This window comes from Bufo gargarizans, chromosome 4, assembly GCF_014858855.1.
Source record: "Bufo gargarizans isolate SCDJY-AF-19 chromosome 4, ASM1485885v1, whole genome shotgun sequence".
Classification (NCBI taxonomy): Eukaryota; Metazoa; Chordata; class Amphibia; order Anura; family Bufonidae; genus Bufo; species Bufo gargarizans.
This window is the reverse complement of record NC_058083.1, coordinates 378,461,554-378,486,737: the sequence shown is the minus strand read 5'-3', so window position 1 is coordinate 378,486,737 and position 25,184 is coordinate 378,461,554. Positions and strand designations below refer to the sequence as shown.

Here is a 25,184-nt window from a genome sequence, read left to right as displayed (position 1 = left end):
TTCTTACTTTTCCATCATCCTCCCACCTTCTCAACACCACATCCTGCCACCCCCAATACTGTGTCCACTGTGCTCCCAATACTTTCCTGTAGAAACAGTCCGCCTGAAAATACTGGTATCACACAGATAGTGCATCAGTACAAAAACAACCCTTTATTTTGTCTGCTAGTACAAAAAAATCCCCACTTCCTTTCAGATCAGACCCCATATAAAACCCTAAATGAGATCCCCCATCTCATACCAAAACCACTTTAGACTTCTATGTCAGACCCCGTATAAGACCCCAGTTTTAAATCTCAAATCAGACCCCTGTTAGACCTCCATGTGAGACCCCGACCCAATATCAGACCTCAGATAAGACCCCCATTAGACCTCCAGACACCCATATAAGACACCCATTAGACCCCCATATAAGACCCCATTAGCCCTCCAGACCCCATATAAGAGCCCAATTAGACCTCTAAACCCACATATCAGATCTCCAGACCACCATATCTGACCCCCATTAGACCTCCTGTCCCCCATATCTGACCCCCATTAGACCTCTAGACCCCCAGACCTCCCAGTCGGACCTCCAGATCCCCCATTAGACCCCTCCAGACCCCCCAGTCAGACTTCCAGACCCCCCAGTCAGACCTCCTGACCCCCCATAAACCACTCTAGACCCCCATTAGACCTCCAGTTATATGTGTGTGTGTACATATATATATATATATATATATATATTCTTTTCATACTAGGCCACACCTCTAACTCTGCCCAAAGCATAACTATACACACCCAGTACCCTTAATGCCCCCACATAGTAATTATTTCCCCTTAGTGCCAGTACATAGTAGTTATGTCCAGATATGTGCCCCCTCACAGTAGTAATGGTCAGATATGTGCCCTCTTCACAGGAAGTTAAAAAAATATTCACTTAGTTCCTCATGATCACAGTTCAGCCGCTGGCTCTACTGGTCTGTGTAGGAGGAGTAGCACAGCAGATTCCTGGCTGCACTGCTCCTCCTCATAAACCGACCAGCAGCAACACTACATCCTGCTACTGCTGTGGAGCCAGGTCCATATTTAGATATTATGCTGCCTTAGGCACTTTAGTGACAGCTTTCTTCCCCAATGAAGTCCATAGCTGATGGTAAAATGCTCCCTAGGCCAGGCATGGCCAACCTGCGGCTCTCCAGCTGTTGTAAAACTACAACTCCCACCATGCCTTGCTGCAGGCTGATAGCTGTAGTCAGTCTGAGCATGCTGGGAGTTGTAGTTTTGCAACAGCTGGAGAGCCTCAGGTTGGCCATGCCTGCCCTAGGCCTTCAGCTATCCCTCAGGACTCCCTCATGCACTTGGGAGCAGGCAGTTCCGAGAACAGCCACCGGGGGCCTTCATCAGGCTGTTCTCGGAACTGCCTGCTCCCGGTGACCGCATTTGTTTTCAGACCGGCTCGCGGCACAGGTAAGGGCTTACCTGTGCCTCGCCGGACTTGTGAAAAAAGATGTCAGCCCGCATATGTTCTGGTTACCATTACACCTAGAGGCTCCGCTCTTTCTGCAACTGCCGCGCCCTCTGCACTTTAGCATGGCCCGGATTACATTTTCTATGCCAGGCCCCGTCAAAGTAGACAGGGAGCGGCAGTTGCAGAGACAGCAGAGCCTCTAGGTGTAATGGTAATGTCCCCGTTGCTCCTAGAGGATCATTTGCATATATTCAAATATTCATTTTTTTCTCAATAATGCAGGCATATATGAACATGGGCCCAACAAAGCACTGATGGGTGGCTTTAGCGCTGCCCTTGCCATTTTACAGGCTAAGGCAGTGCTAAAAGCATGTCCATTAGTGCCAGTGACATCACCAGGCTCACTGCCAGGCGGAAGCCACCCCCAAATAGTATCACCAGTGGTAATAAGGCTCCCTACAGTGCCCTCAGTACTAATAACGCCTCTCTATAGGGCACCTCCTATAATCTATAAGGCACTTCTACAGAGCCCTCAGTAGTAGTGATACCATGCCCACAGTATTTATAATGTTCCCTGCAGTGCCCCCTGTAATTATAATACCTCCTGCCGTACCCCCCGGAGTTATAATCATCTCTGTAGTTCCCCCATAAATAATAATGCCCGTCCTCTCCCTCCAGTCTTCTATACCATGCAGTCCCATGTAAATAACACGAGTCATCTATATTATACAGTTACAGTCCCATGTAAATAACCTATCTTCCTTACAGTCTTCTATACCATGCAGTCACATGTAAATAACTTCACTCCTTTCCCTTCAGTCTTCTATACCATGCAGTCCCATTTAAATAACACCAGTCCTCTCCTTCCAGTCCCATGTAAATAACTTATCTTTCTACAGTTCTCTGTAACATACAGTCCCATGTAAATAACTTAAATCCCCTCCCTCACGCCCCTCCAATACATAGTCCCATATAAATAACATCACTCCTTACCCTCCAGACTTCTAAAATATCCAGTCCAGTGTAAATAACACCAGTCATCTCCCTCCAATCTTCTATAACATACAGTCCCATGTAAAAAACATATATTTCTTATAGTCTTCTATAACATACAGTCCTGTGTAACTGACACCCCTCCCCTCCCTTCAGCCCCTCTAACATACAGTCCCAGTTAAATAACATATTTCCCTCCCACTAAGCAGGGAGGAGGTATAATGGGGAGAACCACATCTCCAGGCATTTCTCTGACACTTACATTCATTCCATGGCATCACAGGTCTCCACTGCTAAGCTGCCTCTTTCTGCACTGGTCACATGACGGTGACCTCATCACAGGTCCTACCTCCACTTCCACTGCTGAGAAGATCATGATGTCATCGAAGGTCATTCAGCAATGGAGTGTAGACACAAACCGGCAGCAGATTTGCAGTAAGCGCTAATCAGGCCCCCCAAAAAACTCTGCCCCCTCCCGACCTCCACACCATGGTGTCCAGGCTACCCTGTTGGCAGTGGTAGGTAATGAGAAATATGATAAGATAAAAAAATAAACGCCTCAGCTGGCACTGGGATGGACACCCTCCCTTGCTGGGCCCCTGTGCAGCTGAACCAGAGAGTCGGCACCAGGGGCAGAAAGCCCCACCCCCCCCTCCGGCACGCCACTGAGTGTACATACAACTGAGAGGTTTTTGTATATTTTTTACTCTACACATTACCTTGTTACGACCATGTTTATGGCTGTGACTTCTTGGGAGCCGCATACAGTAGCCCGCGGTTTTGGGTTGTTGTGTCAACCGCAGCTGGAGGCATTTTGCTGTTTGTCTCAGGTGCAGTTGCCGCGAACAACAGTTATGTGTGCGGTTGCTTTGGAGCTTGTGTGCGTGTATGTATGCACTTTTGTATGTCTTTGTGCACTCGGTTTTATGTGTGGTGTGCACTGACATCTTTCCTTCGCTGTGGTTGCCCATGGCAACGTTTGGTTGTATTGTGTACATGTGGTGGCAGTGTCCCGGCCTTCCGGCTGACTCCCAGGACATGGTTGCCACCCATGTCGTTGCCTGCGGCAACAGCCACAGTGTGTTCTTGGATTGGACACTTCCCGTTTAAGTTTGTGTTTCCCTTCCCTAGTTCTGGAAGGGTTAACTCCCTTCCCAGTGTGTGTGTGAGTCACTGGGTGTGTCTAACTGTTGGGTGTGGCTTCTTGGCCTATAAAGCCTCAGTGTTTAGCACATGTCTGAGGGTTGCTTCAGCCATGCTTAGCTGGAGCAGCCTCCTGTGTTTTACACCTGCCAGTGGGGGCCACCCTTGTGGTCATAAAGATTATGTCACATTAAGTTTATGTCATGTTTATGTGTGATGTCTATGTGATGTTCAGTTGGGATTTTACTTTTGTTGTTTGGTGCAGCTTATGGATCTGGATTCCTGTGTGCACAGGGATCCAGTCAGCAAGGCTGTGACAGGTAGGTGGAACTAGTTCAGTTCACCTGCCATATCCGTAAGACTGTTAGTGTTCCCCTTTTCCCTGCAGCTTGGCCAGTGAGACCCCTGTTCCTCCGTATCCAGAAGGAACAGGCCGTCTTACCCTGACTCATAGTCCAGGGACCGGTCGGAGGGTGAGTTAGGGATCCGAGGTTCCTGAGCATGGGTCCTCCTACCTTAAAGGTTGGCCCATGCAGCTAGGAGTTAGGGTCAGGTTAGGGATGCTTTAGGAGGTGACCTGCTCCCTAATCCTGTCGTCCTGGCCGAGCAGCCTAACATCTTTTGGCATCGCACGGCTGAGGGTTTTCCCCATACTCAGCCGTGACATACCTCAACCCAGGTCTCTATCTGCACTATGTTCCCCTCCTTTAATGTAATCACCCTCCCCCAGTCCCTAGTTTATACATTCCTTCAACCTTCTAGTATCTTCTCCCCCAAAACAGCTGTACCCTCCCCATTGAGGTGCAGCCCATCCCTATGATAGAGCCTGTTGCCAACAGAGAAGTCGGCCCAGTTCTCCAGAAACCCAAACCCCTCCTTCCTATACCAGTTCTTGAGCCACTTGTTAACCTCCCTAATCTCCCACTGCCTTTCTGATGTGGCTCATGGTACAGGTAGTATTTTGACCTAAATCCCTAAAATAATTTTTAAGGATGCTCCACCTACATCTAGCTTTGTCATTGGTTCCAATATGGACCATGACTGCTTGATCTTCGCCAGCCCCTCCCACTAACCGTTCAACCCGATCCGAAATATGTCAAACTTGAGACCATTAAGAATGTACGACTAAGGCCTCTTTCACACTTGCATTGTCCGGATCCGGCGTGTACTCCACTTGCCGGAATTACACGCCGGATCCGGAAAAACGCAAGTGTACTGAAAGCATTTGAAGACGGATCCGTCTTCAAAATGCTTTCAGTGTTACTATGGCACCCAGGACGCTATTAAAGTCCTTGTTGCCATAGTAGGAGCGGGGAGCGGGGGAGCAGCATACTTACCATCCGTGCGGCTCCCGGGGCACTCCAGAATGACGTCAGAGCGCCCCATGCGCATGGATCATGTGATCCATGCGATCACGTCATCCATGCGCTTGGGGCGCCCTGACGTCACTCTGGAGCGCCCCGGGAGCCGCACGGATGGTAAGTATGCTGCTCCCCGCTCCCCACTGCACTTTACCATGGCTGCCAGGACTTTAGCTTCCCGGCAGCCATGGTAACCATTGAGAAAAAGCTAAACGTCGCATCCGGCAATGGTCCGAAACGACTTTAGCTTAAGGCCGGATCCGGATCAATGCCTTTCAATGGGCATTCATTCCGGATCCGGGCTTGCGGCAAGTGTTCCGGATTTTTGGCTGGAGCAAAAAGCGCAGCATGCTGCGCTATTTGCTGCGGCCAAAAAACGTTCCGTTCCGGAACGGAAGACATCTGATGCATCCTGAAGGACGGACTGTCCATTCAGAATGCATTAGGAAAATCCTGATCAGTATTCTTCCGGCATAGAGCCCCGACGACGGAACTCTATGCCGGAAGAAAAGAACGCAGATGTGAAAGAGCTCTAAATGATCACAGCAACAAGAAATAGGTGGATATGATCCATAATAAATCAGAAAATTCATGTTGAGATGCAAGGCAAAGGTCAATCAACCGTCCGTCCAAAATATAAAAAGTAAGTATAAGCTGCGTTCATAAAAACAATATCTCCTACATGCCCCATGTATAAGAAATAATGATTATGTAAATTACCTCAAATCCAGGAAGGGAACCTATACATAAAATGGCAATAACAAATAATGAAGGGCACAAGCCCCTGAAACATATCTGAATGAACGTCAACTGTTTATCATACATGAATGAAGATTTGATATGTAAAACGTATATTCAGAAAAATGTCATTGAATATAACCGAGTGAAAACCAGGACACGAAAGACAGTAATTATGCAATCTGCACTCTGTCTTAACAAAGGCCATAATCAGTAGTGATGAGCGGGAGGTGCCATATTCGATTTGAATGAATATTCGTGTTATATTCGTCGAAATCGAATATTCGTAATTATTCCAATCATCGCGAATAATATACAAATTTTTTTTCCATGTATTGCGATTATTTATCTTGATAGTATAAGGCAACGTTCCTATGCTAATTGACTATGGCTAGGCTAATATGTGTATTTTACGAAATTTCGTGATTTGCTCTAACTTTGTCTCTTAGAATATTACGAATATTTTAAAAGACGAAGTTAGAGCAATATTACGAAATTTCGTAAAATACACATATAGATTGTAATTTAGCTAATATAGTGCTATAATCCCTTTTTTTTCCTCTAATTTTTTTTTGCCTCTTCTGAACTTAAGTTTTGTAAAATATGTACACTATTAAAAAATATTACTATAGCAGTATATTAGCTTAAATACAATCTATGTGTATTTTACGAAATTTCGTAATATTGCTCTAACTTCGTCTTTTAGAATATTCGTAATATTCTAAAAGACGAAGTTAGAGCAATATTAAGAACATTTGCAAAAGCCGAAATTGCGATGCGAGTAATATAATACGAAATAATCGCATGAAGATTTCAACTTAGCACTGCTATATTCCATTTTCTAGCCTAATATGGAATATAGCTGTGCTAACTTAGCACAGCTATATTCCATATTAGGCTAGAATATGGAATATAGCAGTGCTAAATTGAAATCTTCATGCGATTATTTCGTGTTATATTACTCGCATCGCAATTTGCAAAATTTCATAAAATACACATATAGATTAGATTGTAATTTAGCTAATATGGAATATAGCAGTAAGTTGAAAACGCCACTGACTGGAGCAGCCAGGAAGCCAGGAATCCAAAGGACAGGTAAGAACAACTCGCAACTCGCAATTCGAATATTCGCGCTCAACACTAATAATCAGTGGCATGCATAGAGAAGTAAAGGCCCCATAGCACGGATCAAACCATGCCCCTCATACTGGACAGAATAATTTCCGCCTAAACCTCTTTCAATGACCCTTGGGCCATTTTTCCAATGATTATTGGAAACCCCAGTTATTAACGGTACACACTCAGATTGGGTCACTGTCACTAGTGGAGTACCTCAGGGGTCAGTATTGGGCCCTATTCTCTTCAATATATTTATTAATGATCTTGTAGAAGGCTTGCATAGTAAAGTATAAATTTTCGCAGATGACACTAAACTGTGTAAAGTATTTTACACTGAAGAGGACAGTATACTACTACAGAGGGATCTGGATAGATTGGAGGCTTGGGCAGATAAGTGGCAGATGAGGTTTAACACTGGCAAATGTAAAGTTATGCACATGGGAAGGAATAATGCAAGTCACCCGTACATACTAAATGGTAAAACACTCGGTAACACTGACATGGAAAAGGATCTAGGAATTTTAATAAACAGCAAACTAAGCTGCAAAAACAGTGTCAGGCAGCTGCTGCCAAGGCCAATAAGATAATGGGTTGCATCAGAAGAAGCATAGATGCCCGTGATAAGAACATAGTCCTACCACTTTACAAATCGATAGTCAGACCACACATGGAGTACTGTGTACAGTTCTGGGCTCCTGTAAACAAGGCAGACATAGCAGAGCTGGAGAAGGTCCAGAGGAGGGCAACTAAAGTAATAACTGGAATGTGGCGACTACAGTACCCTGAAAGATTATCAAAATTAGGGTTATTCACTTTAGAAAAAAGACGACTGAGGGGAGATCTAATTAATATGTATAAATATATCAGGGGTCAGTACAAAAATCTATCCCATCATCTATTTATCCCCAAGACTGTGACTGTGACGAGGGGACATCCTCTGCGTCTGGAGGAAAGAAGGTTTGTACACAAACATAGAAAAGGATTCTTTACGGTAAGAGCAGTGAGACTATGGAACTCTCTGCCTGAGGAGGTGGTGATGGTGAGTACAATAAAGGATTTCAAGAGGGGCCTGGATGTATTTCTGGAGCGTAATAATATTACAGGCTATAGCTACTAGAGATGAGTCGTTGATCCAGGGAGTTATTCTGATTGCCTGATCGGAGTCAGGAAGGAATTTTTTATTCCCCTAAAGTGGGGAAAATTGGCTTCTACCTCAGAGTTTTATTTTTTGCCTTCCTCTGGATCAACTTGCTGGATAACAAATGTTTTTTTTTCGGCCTTATGTACTATGTTACTATGATTCATTTGCTAAAAGTTGTTCCTTTAGAGGGAAGAGTCCTGACCAAGTTTTCACCCCCAGTAGAAGAGGAGATGATCCCAACTGGGCCCCCTCTTGCCCTGGGCCCTATAGCAGTCGCATGGTCGGCCACTTTTGTAGTTACGCCCCTGGCCATAATGATTAGCCAAGTTAGTGGCAGAACCTCAATGACATGAAATAACAAGATATATATTTTTGGTTCACCAAATATAGGCATTATTTGCATACAATTTTTGGTGTCAAAATCATGAAGCAATGTGAACATAAACCTAAATTACTGATAAAAACAAACATTCCATATATAACCTAAAGAGGATTAACCTGAAAACAAAATGACAAAATAAAAGACTATTGGAAAAGTTATGAAAAAATATTATACACATATTGTATAATGCTTATTAGTTAATAGTTATACAACAGATTGGATTTAGAATTGAGACCATATGGATACCAGGTGTTTAATTGATAAATCCAAAACACCTCTCAAATAAGTAATTTTTTTGCACCAAGTGCCACATCTAATGAGTTTTTTAACCCATTATCTGCTATTAAATCTTGGTGGGTGAAATCCCCTCTATGTGTCAAGGCAGGCAGCAAATCTTAAATAAGGAGGTCAGGAGCATGTCAGGTAAGGAAGTGGAGGTTCAGTAGCCAGTAAACAAGCAGAAAGTCGGTACATGGGCAGACAACATAATGCATCACAGCCTTGCAGAGAACAATCAAGCTACAAATCTGATTTGCTCAAGTACCCTTCCACAGGTGATCGTTAATTTCTAACGATAATTTGTTTTCCCTTAGTCTTAACAGCAGCACAGATAGGAGTTAACTGCCCCCTGTGGACTGGTAGGACCGGCGGAATTTTTAATGATCCCAAGCTTAATACCAATACCAATAATAAAGTTCCCACTCCCTCAAAAGGAGGGAACTACCCCCCAGACACCGTGTTTTCAGCAAGCATACGTACTTAGGGTGGGAAATTTGTGTGAAGGGAAAACAAATTATCATTAGAAATTAACGATTCACTTACATCCTACCAGCAGCACAGATGGGGAGATAGCAAGAAGAACCCCTAGGGAGGGCCTTCCTGCCTGGCAGAATCAAGGATAGTCTGCCCAAAAGGCTGAAAACTCCGCAAACTTAGCACCGACTCTGTAGTGCGAGATAAAGGTCGATTCGGAGCTCCAGGAAGCCGATTTGCAGATGAACTCTAAGGGAAGCTGATTTCTTTCTGCCACTGAAGTTGAAACGGCCCTAGTAGAATGACTTTTAACGAACTCTGGAGGGTCCAGAGATTGAGACAGAAAAGACTCCCTAATGGCTTCTCTGATCCAGCGACTAATGGAAACCATAGACGCTTTGTGACCTTTAGATTTACCCGCAAACAGGATGAAGAGATTCTTATCGATCCTGAACTCCCTGGACCTATCCACATAGGTCTGGAGGCATCTCTAAATGTCCAGAGGATGTCTGACAGGAACCTCAGAGGAGGCGGAAGAAAATAAAACTGGTAAAGAAATTACCTGGTTAATATTCTGAAAAGATAACACCTTAGGTCTGAAGTAGGGTAAGAATTTAAGGAGAACCCGGTCCTGCAAAAAGCTGATATATGGATGCAGAGCCGAGAAGGCTTGTAACTCCGAAACCCTCTTAGCTGAAGTCACAGCTAGCAGAAAGACAGTTTTTAAGGTGACAAACTTGAACCCGACCTCCTCCAATGGCTCAAAAGGAGGAGATGCTAACCCATTGAGCACTACTGAAAGATCCCACTGAGGAATGGGTCTCAGCATTGTAGGCTTCAATCTCTCGGCTCCTTTAAGGAAGCGTTTGATGAGCGGATCCCGAGAATATGGCCTGTTTAAACAGGCCGAGATGGCAAAAACCTGTACCTTCAAAGTGGCCGGAGCAAGGCCCTTATCTAGTCCATCCTAAAGAAACTGTAATATGGCGGAAAGGGGCGGATCTGCAGACGCCACCTGGTTAGAATCACACCAAGAGGTGAAGATTCTAGTCGCTCTGGAGTAGGCCTTCTTAGTGGATTCCGCCCCTTAATGTGATAACGTTCCCAGGACAGCCTCAGAGAGCCCTTCTACTCTGGGAAGGGATTGGTCAACCTCCAGGCTGTGAGGTTGAATCTGGGCAGATCTGGGCAGAGATGTGTGTCCCACGACACCAGGGTCTGCTCCGGGGGGAGTCTCCAGTATTGTCCCCGACTCATCTGAATGAGCTGGGTAAACCAGGATCTCTTGGGCCAGAACGGAATGATGGCTATTACCGAGGCCTGATCCTGACGGATCTTCATCAATACCCTCGGTATCATGGAAAAGGGAGGGAAGGTGTAAGCCAGCCTAAAGCCTCCACGGTATCGACAGAGCATCTATCGCCAGGGGGTTGTCCTCCCTGTATAGAGAGTAGAACCTCTGTACCTTGGCATTGAACCTGGTTGCCATGAGATCCACCTCCGGTAATCCCCATTTTAGGACTATCTGCTTGAAGATCTCCGGGTGCAGAGACCACTCCATGGTCGGTAATCCGCGACTTAAACGATCTGCAATCATGTTGAGGGACCCCCGAATGTGGGTGGCAGATAGATGGGATAGGTTCAACTCTGCCCACCGTAGAATTACCCCGATCTCTGAAAGAAGGGGTAGGGATCTCGTACCTCCCTGTTTGTTTATGTAAAGAACTGCAGTCATATTGTTTGACTGTACTTTGACCACTCTGCCCCAGATCTGAGGGTCGAAGTGAAGGAGGGCTAGCCGGATAGCTCGCATATCTCGGAGATTGGAGGAGAGACGCTGCTCCATGAGAGACCAAGTTCCCTGAACTGTGGAACCGTCTAGATGAGCACCCCAGCCTATTAGGAACGTATCTGTAGTCAATATGAGCCAAGATGGTCGGGTCATAGACTTCCCTGCAGGGAGATGGAACCACCATCTGAGGGAATTTCGAGTTTGGGAGGAAAGAGGTGCCATAATGCCCAAGGGACTGCATCTGCAGCCGCTGACATGAGATCCAGCATCTTCATGAGGGTCTGAATGGATACTCCTGGTGGTACCGATGAGAACCTTGCCAGGTCTTGTACCCGGGACTTCCTCTCTGGTGTCAACTGAAGAGACATCTCCACAGAGTCAATTATGAAATCTAGATATTGTATTGAAGTCGAAGGGCTCACACTCGATTTCTGCCAGTTGATGATCCACCCTAGGCGGAGCAGAAAGGAAATTGCCAGATGAAGATGGTGGGTCAGAACTGGTACGGTGGCCGCCAAAAGGAGGCAGTCGTCCAGGTAAGGGACTATGGTCAGTCCTTGAAGTCTCAGTGCTGCCACCACCGCTACCACCACTTTGGTGAAGATAAGGGGGGCGGATGAGATTCCAAAGGGGAGAGCGGCAAACTGAAAATGCCTGAGAACCCCAGAAATCTGGACCGCGATCCTGAGATATTTCCAAGACGTGGGATGGATCGGGATATGGAGGTAAGCATCCCTGAGATCCAGAGTGGCCATCACATCTCCGAGCTTGAGGATGTGGCTGACTGACCTTATGGTTTCCATGTGAAACCTTGGCCTTCTTATGAATTGATTGAGATATCTCAAATCGATTATCATCCGGAGATCGCCCGTCTTTTTGGGAACCAGAAACACTGGAGAATAGATCCCTAGGCCCTGCTCCCCTGCCGCAACTTCCTCCAGAGCCCCCTTTGAAACATAGTCCTGGATGTAGGATTCTAAAATCCTCTGTTTGGCAGGTTGAAAGCCTTGATTGATGACAAATCTTTCTTGGGGGAGAGAGGCGAGATCTATAAGGTACCCGGAGGAAATTATGTTTAGAACCCAGGGGTCTGCAATCTCCTGGGACCAAATCTCCTTGAAATGGGCAAGACGCCCCCCCCCCCCCCCCACGGGGATCTGGGGAGAGGGTATCGGGAAAGACAGAGGCGTAACGGCAGGGACAGCAGGGGGAAACCAAGCCTCTGGAGGCCTGCAGTCAGGGGGGATTGGCCTCCTTAATGGGTCTGCGGGGGCGCCTCGAAGATCTTCACTGCCCCCCCAGTTTCTACGGGAAGTAGCCTAATGGCCCTGTCTGCCCCCTTTCCCGATGCTGGCTGGAGCGTCCTCGAAAGGGCTGTTGAGGAAGACTCTTGCCCTTCTTGTGGGAGAGGCCCTCCATAATTTTGTCTAGCTCGGATCCGAAAAGCCAATCGGGCTCAAAACGGAAGCCCACATAAATTATATTTTGAGGCATTATCTGCCTTCCGTGGTTTCAGCCATAAAGGTCTACAGGCCGCAGAGACTAGGCTCATGGTCTTGGCTGCTAGTTTTAACTGCACTGGCAACGTATCGCATAGAAAAGTCCATAGCCAGATTCACCGTCTTGAAGGCAGCCAGGATGTCATCACGGGATACACTTTGGTCCACGTCGGTCTGGATCTGATTTAGCTTACTCCTCAGGAAGGACGACACTTCAGATGCTGCTATAGCAGTAGATGCTGAAGCTGCAGCGGCTGAATAGCCTCTTCTTAATGTGCACTCCGCCCTCCTATCAAGAGGGTCTTGCAGACTCGACCCATCATCTGCAGGTACTAGAGTGCGTCTAGACAACTTGGCTATGGCGGGGTCAAGGGTTTTGCCATTGGAAACATCATTTTGAATTTGCGAGTCAGGACTGGTCCTTTCTCCGGCTTTTTCCATTCAGTATGCATGACTGAACGGAGGTTCTCATCCGCCTTGAAGACACGCTGTGCCCAACCGGCGGGATTGGAGGACTCCCCAGCATCAACAGCCTGGTCCCCTGACTGGATGGACTTCAAAAGCTTTTGAGTTTTTTCTGGAGGGAAAACACATGAGGTTAATTCCTCCTCGTCCGAGGATGATGAGCCCACTGAAAAAACTGCGGGTCTCTCACTTGGTGCGCTGACCTCCATAGGAGTCTGGGAGGGTCCCGGCAATCTCTCATTCAAAAGCTTAACTACCCCCTTGATTGAATCATCCACATAGCACCTAGCCCACTGATACATTGTTTTCATCGTGGGTTCAGTAGTGGTACGGGAACGGCAGCTGTCACATCTCGAGTACGGACAGTCGTCGTCTAAGGGGGTATTGCAGTCAAAGCAGGCCAAATGCTTGCGCTTAGCGGTGGATTTCCGCTGGTCAGAGTCTCGTGGGGAATACATGACTGCGAAAAGGAAAAAAGAGGATTCAAATCTTATTCAGCAATAAGAAGAGAAAAAGCACCACCTTAAGAATAAGCCCACCAACGAAGCTTCGGTCTCAGTATCACAAGAAAAAGCTAGAGACGTTCTCTCTCAACCCAATAGGGCTCTGGAGGCTTGCTAAAATAGCTGCACAACCATAGACTGAGTGAAGGCAACTGAGGGCTTATAAGGAGGTGAGAGAGACCTCCCTAGGGCGGAACTATTGCAGGCAATTAATCAGAGTTGATGCCGCCGCCCTCTGCCCACCTACTTTCTGTCCTCTCTCTTTTTCTTTTTTTTTCTTTTTGGGGAAGCTATTTCCCCTAGAGATTAGGGAATTAATAATTCCCCTGCTAATAAACAAACAAACTGAACCCCAAAAGGGTCATTCAATTCCTCCCCCCCCTGCAAGGTGCAAGCGCCGGCAGTGCATAGCTGCCGGCGAGGAGGAGCCGCAGAGAAGAGACGTCGCTGGTGACGTCATCCAGGTGAGACAGCGGCGAGCGCCTGCGGACGTGGCGCCGCCGGAATCATACACCCCGAGCCCGCACCAGCACGAGGAGAGGACCGAAACTCAGAGATCCCCTGAGGAAAAGATACAACAGGTTAGAGAGGGGAGGAGGGGACACAAGAAAAAAAGGGCAATCACAAAGCCCTGAGATAAGGAAAATATAAGGGGAAAGACAAATGCCATATCCCCTATCTTATGCTCCCCGAACTAAAGAAAAAAAGGAGGGGGAGCTGCACGCCAGTCCACCTGTCCAAAGGACAGAAAAAAACACGGTGTCTGGGGGGTAGTTCCCTCCTTTTGAGGGAGTGGGAACTTTATTATTGGTTCTTGGGCTTATTAAAAATTCTGCCGGTCCTACCAGCCCACAGGGGGCAGTTAACCCCCATCTGTGCTGCTGGTAGGACGTAAGGAAATGTGTCTTAGGTAATCCAGAGTTGTCAACCACTCAACCATTGACAGGTGAAGATTAAGGTGCACATATAGATGGCCATTTAAGAGTTGGAGGGAATGTGCACGCCCTATCCTCAAAGGAGAGCAGGCCTTGCTGGCAAGTACGCAACCGCTCCCACAAAATCCTTGTTCACCATCCAGACACAGGTGACACTTTCATTACACACCCCTGTCTCTGCCTTGAGGAAATTTGGTGTCACTGCACCCATTACATGTCCTGCCATTGATAGCCAGCCACTGTCGCCTTTGTTTGCAGTGGTGTCGAAAATGAGACGGCTGTGGATTGGAATCTTATCATCTTTAGCTATAAATCTAGGTTCTGTTGCATACGACAATCAGTCAACGTCCTTGTTGCTCCTATAGGCTCATTTGAATATATTAAAACTTCATATTTCTCAGCAGTGCAGACACACATGAACATGTGAGCAACACAGATACCTTTAGCTGCCAAGCGCACATGCAACAGGTCAGACAGTTTCATAGGTACAAATCTGCTGGCAGAAGCCCTTTAATGTTTCATTGCATTGTAATCTTAGCTTTTTCATTCCTGATGCTTTATTTAATTTTCATTTTTTCTTTTCATTTCTGTCTTCCACTTCTTTCTTTAGTTTTAATTTTGTATCACCTGATATTTATTTTTACTGGTCAAAGGATCAGATTAAAGGTGAAAGAGGGACCACCAGATCTGCAGGTTCAGATTGATCATGTGCAGTAAGGGACTAGAGGCTGAAACAGCTCCTTAATAGGCTGGACCTTCAGTGCATCTGTTCCAAGCACTGCTGGGACATAAATGAAAGGGACAAGAGTCCACATTGCCAGTATCAGAAAGCAGAAATAACTCCTCTGTTTTAGAGAGGACATTATTATAGTCAGTAGGTGGCAGTCTGGTACTGTCTTCTGCTGGTACTGAAACTCAGGAGTTGGGGCCAGGTAGTACTAATATTCTGTGCATCTATGAAGTGAAGGAAGGAGAGGTGGATAAAGAACATGGAAAGTCTTCCTCCATCACACCCTCAACCAGCAGATGTGGCAGCTATAATAGGGATACTTATGTTTGGTGAGTGATTGTGGCGGGGTGTTCAAGGAACTCCTGAAGCTGGTGATTATGTTCATTAGAAGCAGCAGTTTCAAAGAAATGATTGTTTATTTGTTTGTGCACGCCTCTACTCCTTTGCAGAGCCCCTTCTACCCATTGTCTCCTCCAACGCCAGAGCCCTAGCCCACCTACTGTCCTCTTGTCACGGACGGTGTACAGGAAACAAGACAATGCAACATGCATATATGACTCACTGGATCCAAAGCTAAGGAACCAAAAGGGAGACCCCTGCACAAAACCTGGCACTTTCCCTGGCTGCTCAGCCTATGCAAAAATCCCAAAGGTGGATGGTTGCATATCCACGTACCTTGACTATATAACCCCTGAACACCCTACAATAGTGAGGGGACACGACCACCGGCTCCCTACACCAGACACGGAGGGAGTCAGGGTCACCTGGGATCCAGCAAACAGAAAATAACAGATAAATGTACAGCACTTAACTTTGTAGCAGACTGAGAAACAGGATCAGCATGCACACACACTCCAGGAAGTAGTATAAGCCGCCCAGTAATGCATTATGGGGCGGAATTTAAAGGGATGCAATCAGTCCAACTACATGACAGCTGAGAGAGGCTAACGAGATGAGGAACTGAACACCACAACAAAGAAAACTCAAGGAGGAGGTTCTGAAAGGCTTCTGTCAGAGCTTCTCAGCTGTCTGGTTGTGACACCTCTTCACTACTAAGTGGTGTCTTCCCCTTGTCCTCCATCCTCCAGACAACCATGGCAGGTTGTATCTCCCATTTCTGTTCCGCCACCCACTCCCCTCAGAGATCTGCCATTTCTGTCCCACCTACAGAGCACTGCAATGTCCCAACATCCCCCAAATAGACTCTGCCAAGTAACTTCACTCTGCTGCACTGCCCCTATTCTAGGGTGGTCATTTGCTCCACCATAAAAAGCTGGACACTATTGACCATGCCCCAATTTTGCTAAGCCATGTCCGCAACTCCACTAAGCCATGCCCTTTCCATAACCGCGCCAGGCAAAAGGGAAAAGGGACTGGAATACCTGAAAGTGAGCTGTGCTTCGAAGTCAGTCACAGTGTGTCAGACTGAGACCAAGGCCTCTTGCACACGACCATATGGCTTTTTCAGTATTTTGCGGTCCGCAAAAAATGGATCTGAAAAAAATACGGATGGCATTTGTGTGCATTCAGTTTTTTGCGGAACGGAACAGCTGGCCCCTAATAGAACAGTACTATCCTTGTCCGTTATGTGGACAATAACGGAAAAACTGAAATACAGCTACAACATGGTTAGCACTCCTTTTTTCTGAGATTTCTGAGTTTGGTTATCTAATCTAAGCAAACACCTTCAATTGCTTTTCAATGGTTTTGTCTCAAGATAATGAAATTAAATTTGAGTTAACAGAGGGAGTGTTAACCATGATACATCTGTACAAAAATGGAAGGCATACAGAGTGCCTTGAGTTTTTTTTGCGGATCCATTGAAATGAATGGTTCCGTATACGGAACACAAAAAATGGAACGTAAACCGAGAAAAAAAAAAAACATTGGTGTGCAAGAGGCCAAAGAGTCAGTTTGTGTCTGCAGCTCACACTCAGACAGAGCAATGGTGATGTCTGAGCGTGGAGCCACTGAACAGGAGGACAGGAAACCGGACTGGCCACACTAACCTATTCCACTGGCCCCTACTCCCCTCAAGGACCTGCCACTTTGACCCTACTCCTACAGAATCCCGTCAAATAGTGACTTCATAAACATTTATATGACCGGCATCAGCATTTTCATTAGGCTGAAAACTGACTGGCGGCAGCGATTATACAAGACATTAATATTTTGCACATTAAACATCTCTTCTTGACTTGCTTTGATACATGAGAGTTGGAGGAGTGTAACCACAGCAGACAGAAATGCAGCTCACAGATGACCCTACAGCCACAACAGTTATGTTTTTTGTTTTTTTTTCTAAATAAATAAAATTATGGCGGGGGGGGGGGGTCCACCAGATTTCTGCCCAGGGGTGTCCACCAAGCTTAAGGGCCCGGCTACATGATGACATGTGTCAAGCGATATTTAATGTAATGAATTTCAATGGTGTCGCTATGGGACATGCTACATGCTGTGGCTGTGATGTGACATTTGTCAAGAAATCTATACAAGTCAAATTTTTCTGTGACTGTTGCATTACAACATGTGGCTTGTCACATTGTGACACTATTGAAATACATTATGTCAAATGTCTCGCAACACATGTCACTGTGTAGCTGGACCCTTAGTCAGCACTGGTTGTGCATGCTCAACATAAAACAAGCAAGTGCTTGAAATTCTGTAATTATAAATATCTTTGTATTGTTTTTGAGGATTGAACTGTGAATTATGCAATTTAGATAATACATTTGTTAATTTTAATGTTTGAATTGTCTTCTCAGAGCATAATATACTTTACAGTAAAATCACCAAAGCTATTTTACTGGCTGAGAGATGAATCAATGCAGAACGCATTACAGCCATACACAAGGTGGAATCATGTTGAATATGATCTGGCAATTTTCAACATCAATGTGGATGAAGACTATGTTCCATGCTTGCAGGGTATTACAAGAGCCAGCTTCTGTGGTGTTTATCTGGACTGGATTCAGTACTGTGCTAAAAGGGAAACTAAGGTACTGAGTAAAATAAAATGAAAGAAAAGTATATTCTATATACAGTATTTATACAGTACAATCATGGATTTAAACATCTGTATCAACCTATAGAATTAATTTAAATGTTGCTGCACAGTGTTGAGGTGGACAGCACGAAATCCTCCGGGTAGGGAAGCATCAGCTAATGGTGGTTGAGGTGCCCTTGATGTTAGGGGGGCTTAGGGTGCTTGTTGCAGATGAGTCCCTTGATGGTATTTGTCGTGACGCAAGTACCGTTAATGGTGGTACAACCAATAGTAGTAATAATGAGGTAGACAGTGGTAAGATACAACTCACAACAACTTTTACTGATGTTGGTTCCAGTTGCATTAGGTACATCAAACAAAATGCAGTCTTTGGTTAGCAGTAGAGTTATTCTGTGAATCCACTATTTATAGGCTTTCTTGGGCTGGATTTAAGATGTGGATATGGAGTACCTTATTCCAGTTGGTATGCTCAGTCCTATACCTTGTCCTTTCCCTCCAAGCTGAATATTGGGACAGGTAGCTAATCTGTTTTCCCGAGTTATGGTGTGGCGGCCAGAAGCCCTAAAGTCCTCCACCATGCGCAAAGGTGTCTGTGGCCCTAAATAATGGCTATTATCACCAATGAATCTTTCTGGTGCTTGGGTCTGTTCCAGGGAGGCAAACTGTCTCCCACTGGTCAGGGATGCAAGTATATAGTCCGGTCACAGAAGGAAAACGCTCTTCTGCGCCTCACACCTTGGTACTACCACATAGCGAAGTTGGCTCCACTCACTAATCTGTGGTGTGAAGTCTTCACTCTGCATTCTCAACTCTAACTCACTATCTGTCTAAGCTTCACCCACTATCTAGGCCTGACCTAAGTACAGGTCCTTCAAAAAAAATTAGCATATTGTGATAAAGTTCATTATTTTCTGTAATGTACTGATAAACATTAGACTTTCATATATTTTAGATTCATTACACACTAACTGAAGTAGTTCAAGCCTTTTATTGTTTTAATATTGATGATTTTGGCATACAGCTCATGAAAACCCCAAATTCCTATCTAAAAATATTTGCATATCATGAAAAGGTTCTCTAAACGAGCTATTAACCTAATCATCTGAATTAACTAATTAACTCTAAACACCTGCAAAAGATTCCTGAGGCTTTTAAAAACTCCCAGCCTGGTTCATTACTCAAAACCGCAATCATGGGTAAGACTGCCGACCTGACTGCTGTCCAGAAGGCCATCATTGACACCCTCAAGCAAGAGGGTAAGACACAGAAAGAAATTTCTGAACGAATAGGCTGTTCCCAGAGTGCTGTATCAAGGCACCCCAGTGGGAAGTCTGTGGGAAGGAAAAAGTGTGGCAGAAAACGCTGCACAACGAGAAGAGGTGACCGGACCCTGAGGAAGATTGTGGAGAAGGACCGATTCCAGACCTTGGGGGACCTGCGGAAGCAGTGGACTGAGTCTGGAGTAGAAACATCCAGGGCCACCGTGTACAGGCGTGTGCAGGAAATGGGCTACAGGTGCCGCATTCCCCAGGTCAAGCCACTTTTGAACCAGAAACAGCGGCAGAAGCGCCTGACCTGGGCTACAGAGAAGCAGCACTGGACTGTTGCTCAGTGGTCCAAAGTACTTTTTTCGAATGAAAGCAAATTTTGCATGGCATTTGGAAATCAAGGTGCCAGAGTCTGGAGGAAGACTGGGGAGAGGGAAATGCCAAAATGCCTGAAGTTCAGTGTCAAGTACCCACAGTCAGTGATGGTCTGGGGTGCCATGTCAGCTGCTGGTGTTGGTCCACTGTGTTTTATCAAGGGCAGGGTCAATGCAGCTAGCTATCAAGAGATTTTGGAGCACTTCATGCTTCCATCTGCTGAAAAGCTTTATGGAGATGAAGATTGAATTTTTCAGCACGACCTGGCACCTGCTCACAGTGCCAAAACCACTGGTAAATAGTTTACTGACCATGGTATTACTGTGCTCAATTGGCCTGCCAACTCTCCTGACCTGAACCCCATAAAGAATCTGTGGGATATTGGGAAGAGAAAGTTGAGAGACGCAAGACCCAACACTCTGGATGAGCTTAAGGCCGCTATCGAAGCATCCTGGGCCTCCATAACACCTCAGCAGTGCCACAGGCTGATTGCCTCCATGCCACGCCGCATTGAAGCAGTCATTTCTGCAAAAGGATTCCCGACCAAGTATTGAGTGCATAACTGAACATAATTATTTGAAGGTTGACTTTTTTTGTATTAAAAACACTTTTCTTTTATTGGTCGGATGAAATATGCTAATTTTTTGAGATAGGAAATTTGGGTTTTCATGAGCTGTATGCCAAAATCATCAATATTAAAACAATAAAAGGCTTGAACTACTTCAGTTGGTGTGTAATGAATCTAAAATATATGAAAGTCTAATGTTTATCAGTACATTACAGAAAATAATGAACTTCATCACAATATGCTAATTTTCTGAGAAGGACCTGTATTTATAGAACCTAAGTGTTATCCCCATCTAGTGGTGGGATGTATAAATTACACCTATTCTGCCCAGTAACAGGGATTTTGCTGATAAGTTAGTACAAAATTACATAGCAGAGCATAATACAATTCTTAGGGAAAAATGCTTTTAAGCAGTGCCCACACACATGTAGAGGGACTCTGCACAATTACTAGTTCTTAAATATTAAGAACTTGGTTCCCCAATGGCATCTTAACTTTAAGAGTTGCTGGCTTCATACTTAGGCCCCTTGCAGATGAGCGTGTGTCATGCTGCGAGTCTGCAGCTCAGCTCCCAGCCTGACCTCCCATTACTGATGGGGTCACATAGCATTATATTGATTTATGATGCTAACCCTTACAGTTCTGGGCTGTATTGGATAACACTGGCAGCAATATGTCACTATTATCCAATACATTCCAGAACTGTAAGGGTTACATAGCATCATAAATCAATATAATGCTATGTGACCCCGTCAGTGCTGGAAGGGCAGGCCGGGAGCTGTGCTGCGGACTCGCAGCATGACAAACGCTCGTCTGCATGGGGCCTTAGAGTTACGCCAAAGTGTGCAGTTGTGATGCGGTCTTGATGCAATTAGGAAGTGCAGCATCTCATTTTCCTATAGAATCACTGGGAGATAATGGCACTTTCAAAGTTATGACTGCAACTCATTAACTGCACATAAGACATGCCCTGCTGCTTGCTGCTGCTGACTTAATGAGAAATACAGCCGAGTAGCTGCTTGCAGTATTTGCCTTACCAGGTGTTATTATTTGAAGTTGATCAGAATGCTAATGAACCAGGAAAATTCACAGTTCAAACAACAGAGGCAGACAAAACTAGTACCCCAAACGCATGATTATGTATGCGGTAACTGCAAATGCATTATGACCACTTCACAACTGCACTGTGTGGCTGTACCCTTAGAGAGGAATATATCAAGCCCTTTACTCCAAAATTCTGGCTTCAAAAAGTCACAAAATAAGGGCCTGCAAAATTTGTACTTATTTGCAATATTAGCATTTTTTTAAAGTTGGTGGACAATTGGCATCGTTAGCGATGTTATTTTGTTTTACTCCAGATTTATCAATAAGTAGCAAAATCTGCAGGCGTGTGGAATAGCATTTCAAGACAAAAGTGTAAGGTTTTAAGACAGGCATGTCCAAATTGCGGCCCTCCAGATGTTGCAAAACTACAACTCCCAGTATACCTGGGTAGCTTACAGCTATTATGGCATGCTGGGAGTCGTAGTTTTGCAACAGCTGGAGGGCCGCAGTTTGGACATGCCTGTTTTAAGATGTACCAAATTTATAAAACAACAATATGCAGCATTTGATAATTGTGGCATAAAGTATACCAATGCAGACTCAAGCAAAACTGACTTCAAATCAAAAATCATGATAAATCTCCCTCACCCCTTAGTTTCCATTTCAATCAAGTTATTGAAACTATGGAGGTCATTTATTAAACAGAAATAAGCCTATATTAGAAGGCTTCACAAAGTTCCTTTGTGCTACAATCTGTGACTGTTCCCTGCTCACGCCAGGTCAAAAAAATTTGGTGTGGTGTGGGTGGGGAAGGGGATGGACCAGTAGGCTCATCTTATTTACTATCTTCTACGCCTATTTTAGGCATGGAAAATGGTCTAAATGTAAGACAGCTAGGAAGTAGTGTTGATCGAGCACCATGGTGCTCAGGGGCTACTGAGCACCCGAGAACAATGGAAGTCAATAGGAGAACCCGAGCATTAAACCAGGCACCCCCTGCTCTGAAGAGGGGAGGGTGTCTGGTTCATAGGAAAAGGTCAGAGATTGATGGAAACACCACTGAAATGGTTCAGGGGAGGATGTCTCGATGCATCTTGGACTCCCAGGTCGCTGCTGGGAACAATGTTGCCCGAGCAGTACGCCACTTTTACAGACTGACACTAATACGCACAAAACCAAAGATAAAATACATTTTTAGAGAAAAAATTGTTAGGAAACATTCTTTCCTGTATATTTACTTGTGTATATAAAGTGCAAATGCCTGCCAAAAATTGCAAGGAAGAGGCACTCCAATACAACCTGTATATCACATAAAGGAGGGCCTCATTCACATTGTGGTACAATTGTTCAGGTAGTGGGACTCCTACACTAATAAATCCTATGCACTAATTGAAAGGGCTGCCAAAAATTACAAGGAACCGACACTACAATACATCCTTTGTTACACATAAAGGAGGGCATTATACACAATCTTGAAAAAATTATGATTGATGGCCTGCTGGTGATCCTGAAAAACATTATGGGCGAGGGCCTGGTGCCGCTTTGGTGACTCTAGATAAACTGGGCCTGATCGCACATCCCCGTGATGGCGACGATCCATTCAGATGTCTGCCCTATCAACTTTCAAAGTTATTTTCAGCACGGACCACGGTGACCATGGATAACGGGAAATCAGGGTTTGATTCTGGAGGGGGAGCCTGAGAAACAGCTACAGCTACCACTTCCAAGCAAGGCATCATGCGTGCAAATTACCTATTAGGTACAATAAGGTGAAGGCCTGCAGGTGAGCTGACCCTGTAAAAGATTGTAGGTGATTGCCTGTAGATGAGCTGACCCTTTAAAAGATTGTAGGTGAGGGCCTGCTGGTGAGCTGACCCTCTAAAAAATTATATCCGAGGGCCTGCAGCTGAGCTGACTCTGTAAAACATTGTAGGTGAGGGCCTGCTGGTGAGCTGACCCTATAAACAAATATATGCGAGGGCCTGCAGCTGAGCTGACCCTGTAAAACATTGTAGGTGAGGGCCTGCTGGTGAGCTGACCCTCTAAAAAATTATATGCGACGGCCTGTAGGTGAGCTGACCCTGTAAAACATTATATGCATGGGCCTGCAGGTGAGCTGACCCAATAAAACATTTTAGGTGCAGGCCCGCTGGTGGGCTGACCCTGTAAAACATTACATGCGAAGGGCATATATACAAGGGCATTATATGGGACGAATAAGTATGTTGATATGAGGGAAGAGGAGGAGGAGGATGAGAAAAGGAAGATTCAACCATATATCCTTGTTTGTGGTAGAAGGGGTACATGGGAATACAGTGTATTCAATATACACCATAAAAGCCACATTTAAAGTGCCTTTATGTGCAGCTGCTTTCCTCTGGTGGAGTAGAGAAGTCATGGTTAGGGTTGAGCGAACCCGAAATGTAAAGTTGGGGTTCGTACCAAACTTTAGGATTTTTAGATCGCGGACCCGAAACAGAACATTTCAGTAAAAGTTTGGGTTTGGTGTTCGGCTATTTTATGGTGCTTTTTGAAAGGCTGCAGAGCAGCTAATCAACAAGCGTTTAACTCTGTGCCCTTAGAAGCCATCACAGCCATTCCTACTAATGGCTTGGCTGTGATTGGCCAGTGCAGCATGTGACCCAGCCTCTATATTAGCTGGAGTCACGTAGCGCTGCACATTACTCTGGTGTTACTAGCATAGGGAGAGGATGCTGCTGCTGTGAGGGAAAGAATAGGAAAGAATTTTTAATCAGAAGTGCTTGTTAACTCAGCGATCTACCTAAATTTAGTTTTGCGGGTGCAGTGCACAATCTTTTTATCCTGCCCTTAGCCCAGTGACACAGAAAAATAACTCGGCGGCCACTTTATGCAATCTCAGTGCACCAGCACAGCATATGTGCTTTTGTGATTCAAATCCAAGCTTGAAATACTGCAATAATAATCTGGGTTTAAAAAAAAAAACACCCATTTTTGGCAATATCCTACATCGGGTGCCTTTGCAGCATTTGTCAGTGTGCAATTTAAGCTAGAAATAGAGCAATAATTTTCTGGGTTTTAAAAAGCACCCTGTTTTGGCAAAATACTAAATTTTACAGCCCTTGCTGCATCTGTCAGTGTGAAATTCAAGTGTTATATACTGCTGTCATATTCTGTTATTTAAAAAAAAAACACCCATTTTGGGCAAAATACTTAATTTGCGGCCTTGTCTACATCTTTCAGTGTGAGATACACCCTTTAGATACTGTTGTTCTATTCTGCTATTTAAAAAAAATACCTATTTAGGGCAAACAACTTAATTTTGCAGCCTTTGCTGCATCTGTCATTGTGAGATACACCCTTTATATACTGTTCTATTCTGCTATAAAAAAAAACTGAGGAGAGCGTCAAATAAGGGACATGGCCCCGGTCGTGGTGCTGCTGGTAGAGCTCCTGTTGCAGGGAGAGGACGTGGTCGATCTGTGCCAGCTACGCGCACAAGTGAAACACTTCCTCAGGTGCGAGTAGGCGACAGAACCTTCAGTGGCATTTGGTTGGGCCTAATGCGGCTCTACGAATGGTGAGGCCAGAACAAGTACAGGTGATAGTAGTTTGGTTTGATGATTTCCTTTACATTGTCTCCCACTCAGTCTCCTGCTGAAAGATCAGAGTTGGCACCTGCAGCCGATGTCCATCAGTCTTTCACCTCATCCCCTTGAAAATCAGCCAAGCAGTCTGAGCCCCAAGTCATGCAGCAGTCTCTTTTGCTTTTTGATGACTCTGCTAGCAGGCTTTCCCAGCCATCCACCTAGCCATGCCCCAGAACTGGAAGAGATGGAGTGCACTGATGCCCAACCACTTATCTTTCAAGATGAGTACATGGCAAGACCACCGCAGCATGTCTCGGATGACGAAACACAGGTGCTAACTGCTGTGGCT

The 25,184-nt window shown here is 45.3% G+C and overlaps 1 protein-coding gene across 1 annotated transcript in view; it reads left to right on the top strand.

Annotated features, from left to right (window-relative positions):
* The window catches only part of LOC122935448 (pecanex-like protein 2), a 644,117-nt gene that overhangs the window by 270,290 nt on the left and 348,643 nt on the right, over window positions 1-25,184 (top strand). The window contains exon 10 of the mRNA XM_044291215.1: window positions 17,770-18,003. Within this exon, the coding sequence (XP_044147150.1) occupies window positions 17,770-18,003 (234 nt within the window). The remainder of the gene's footprint in view (window positions 1-17,769; window positions 18,004-25,184) is intronic.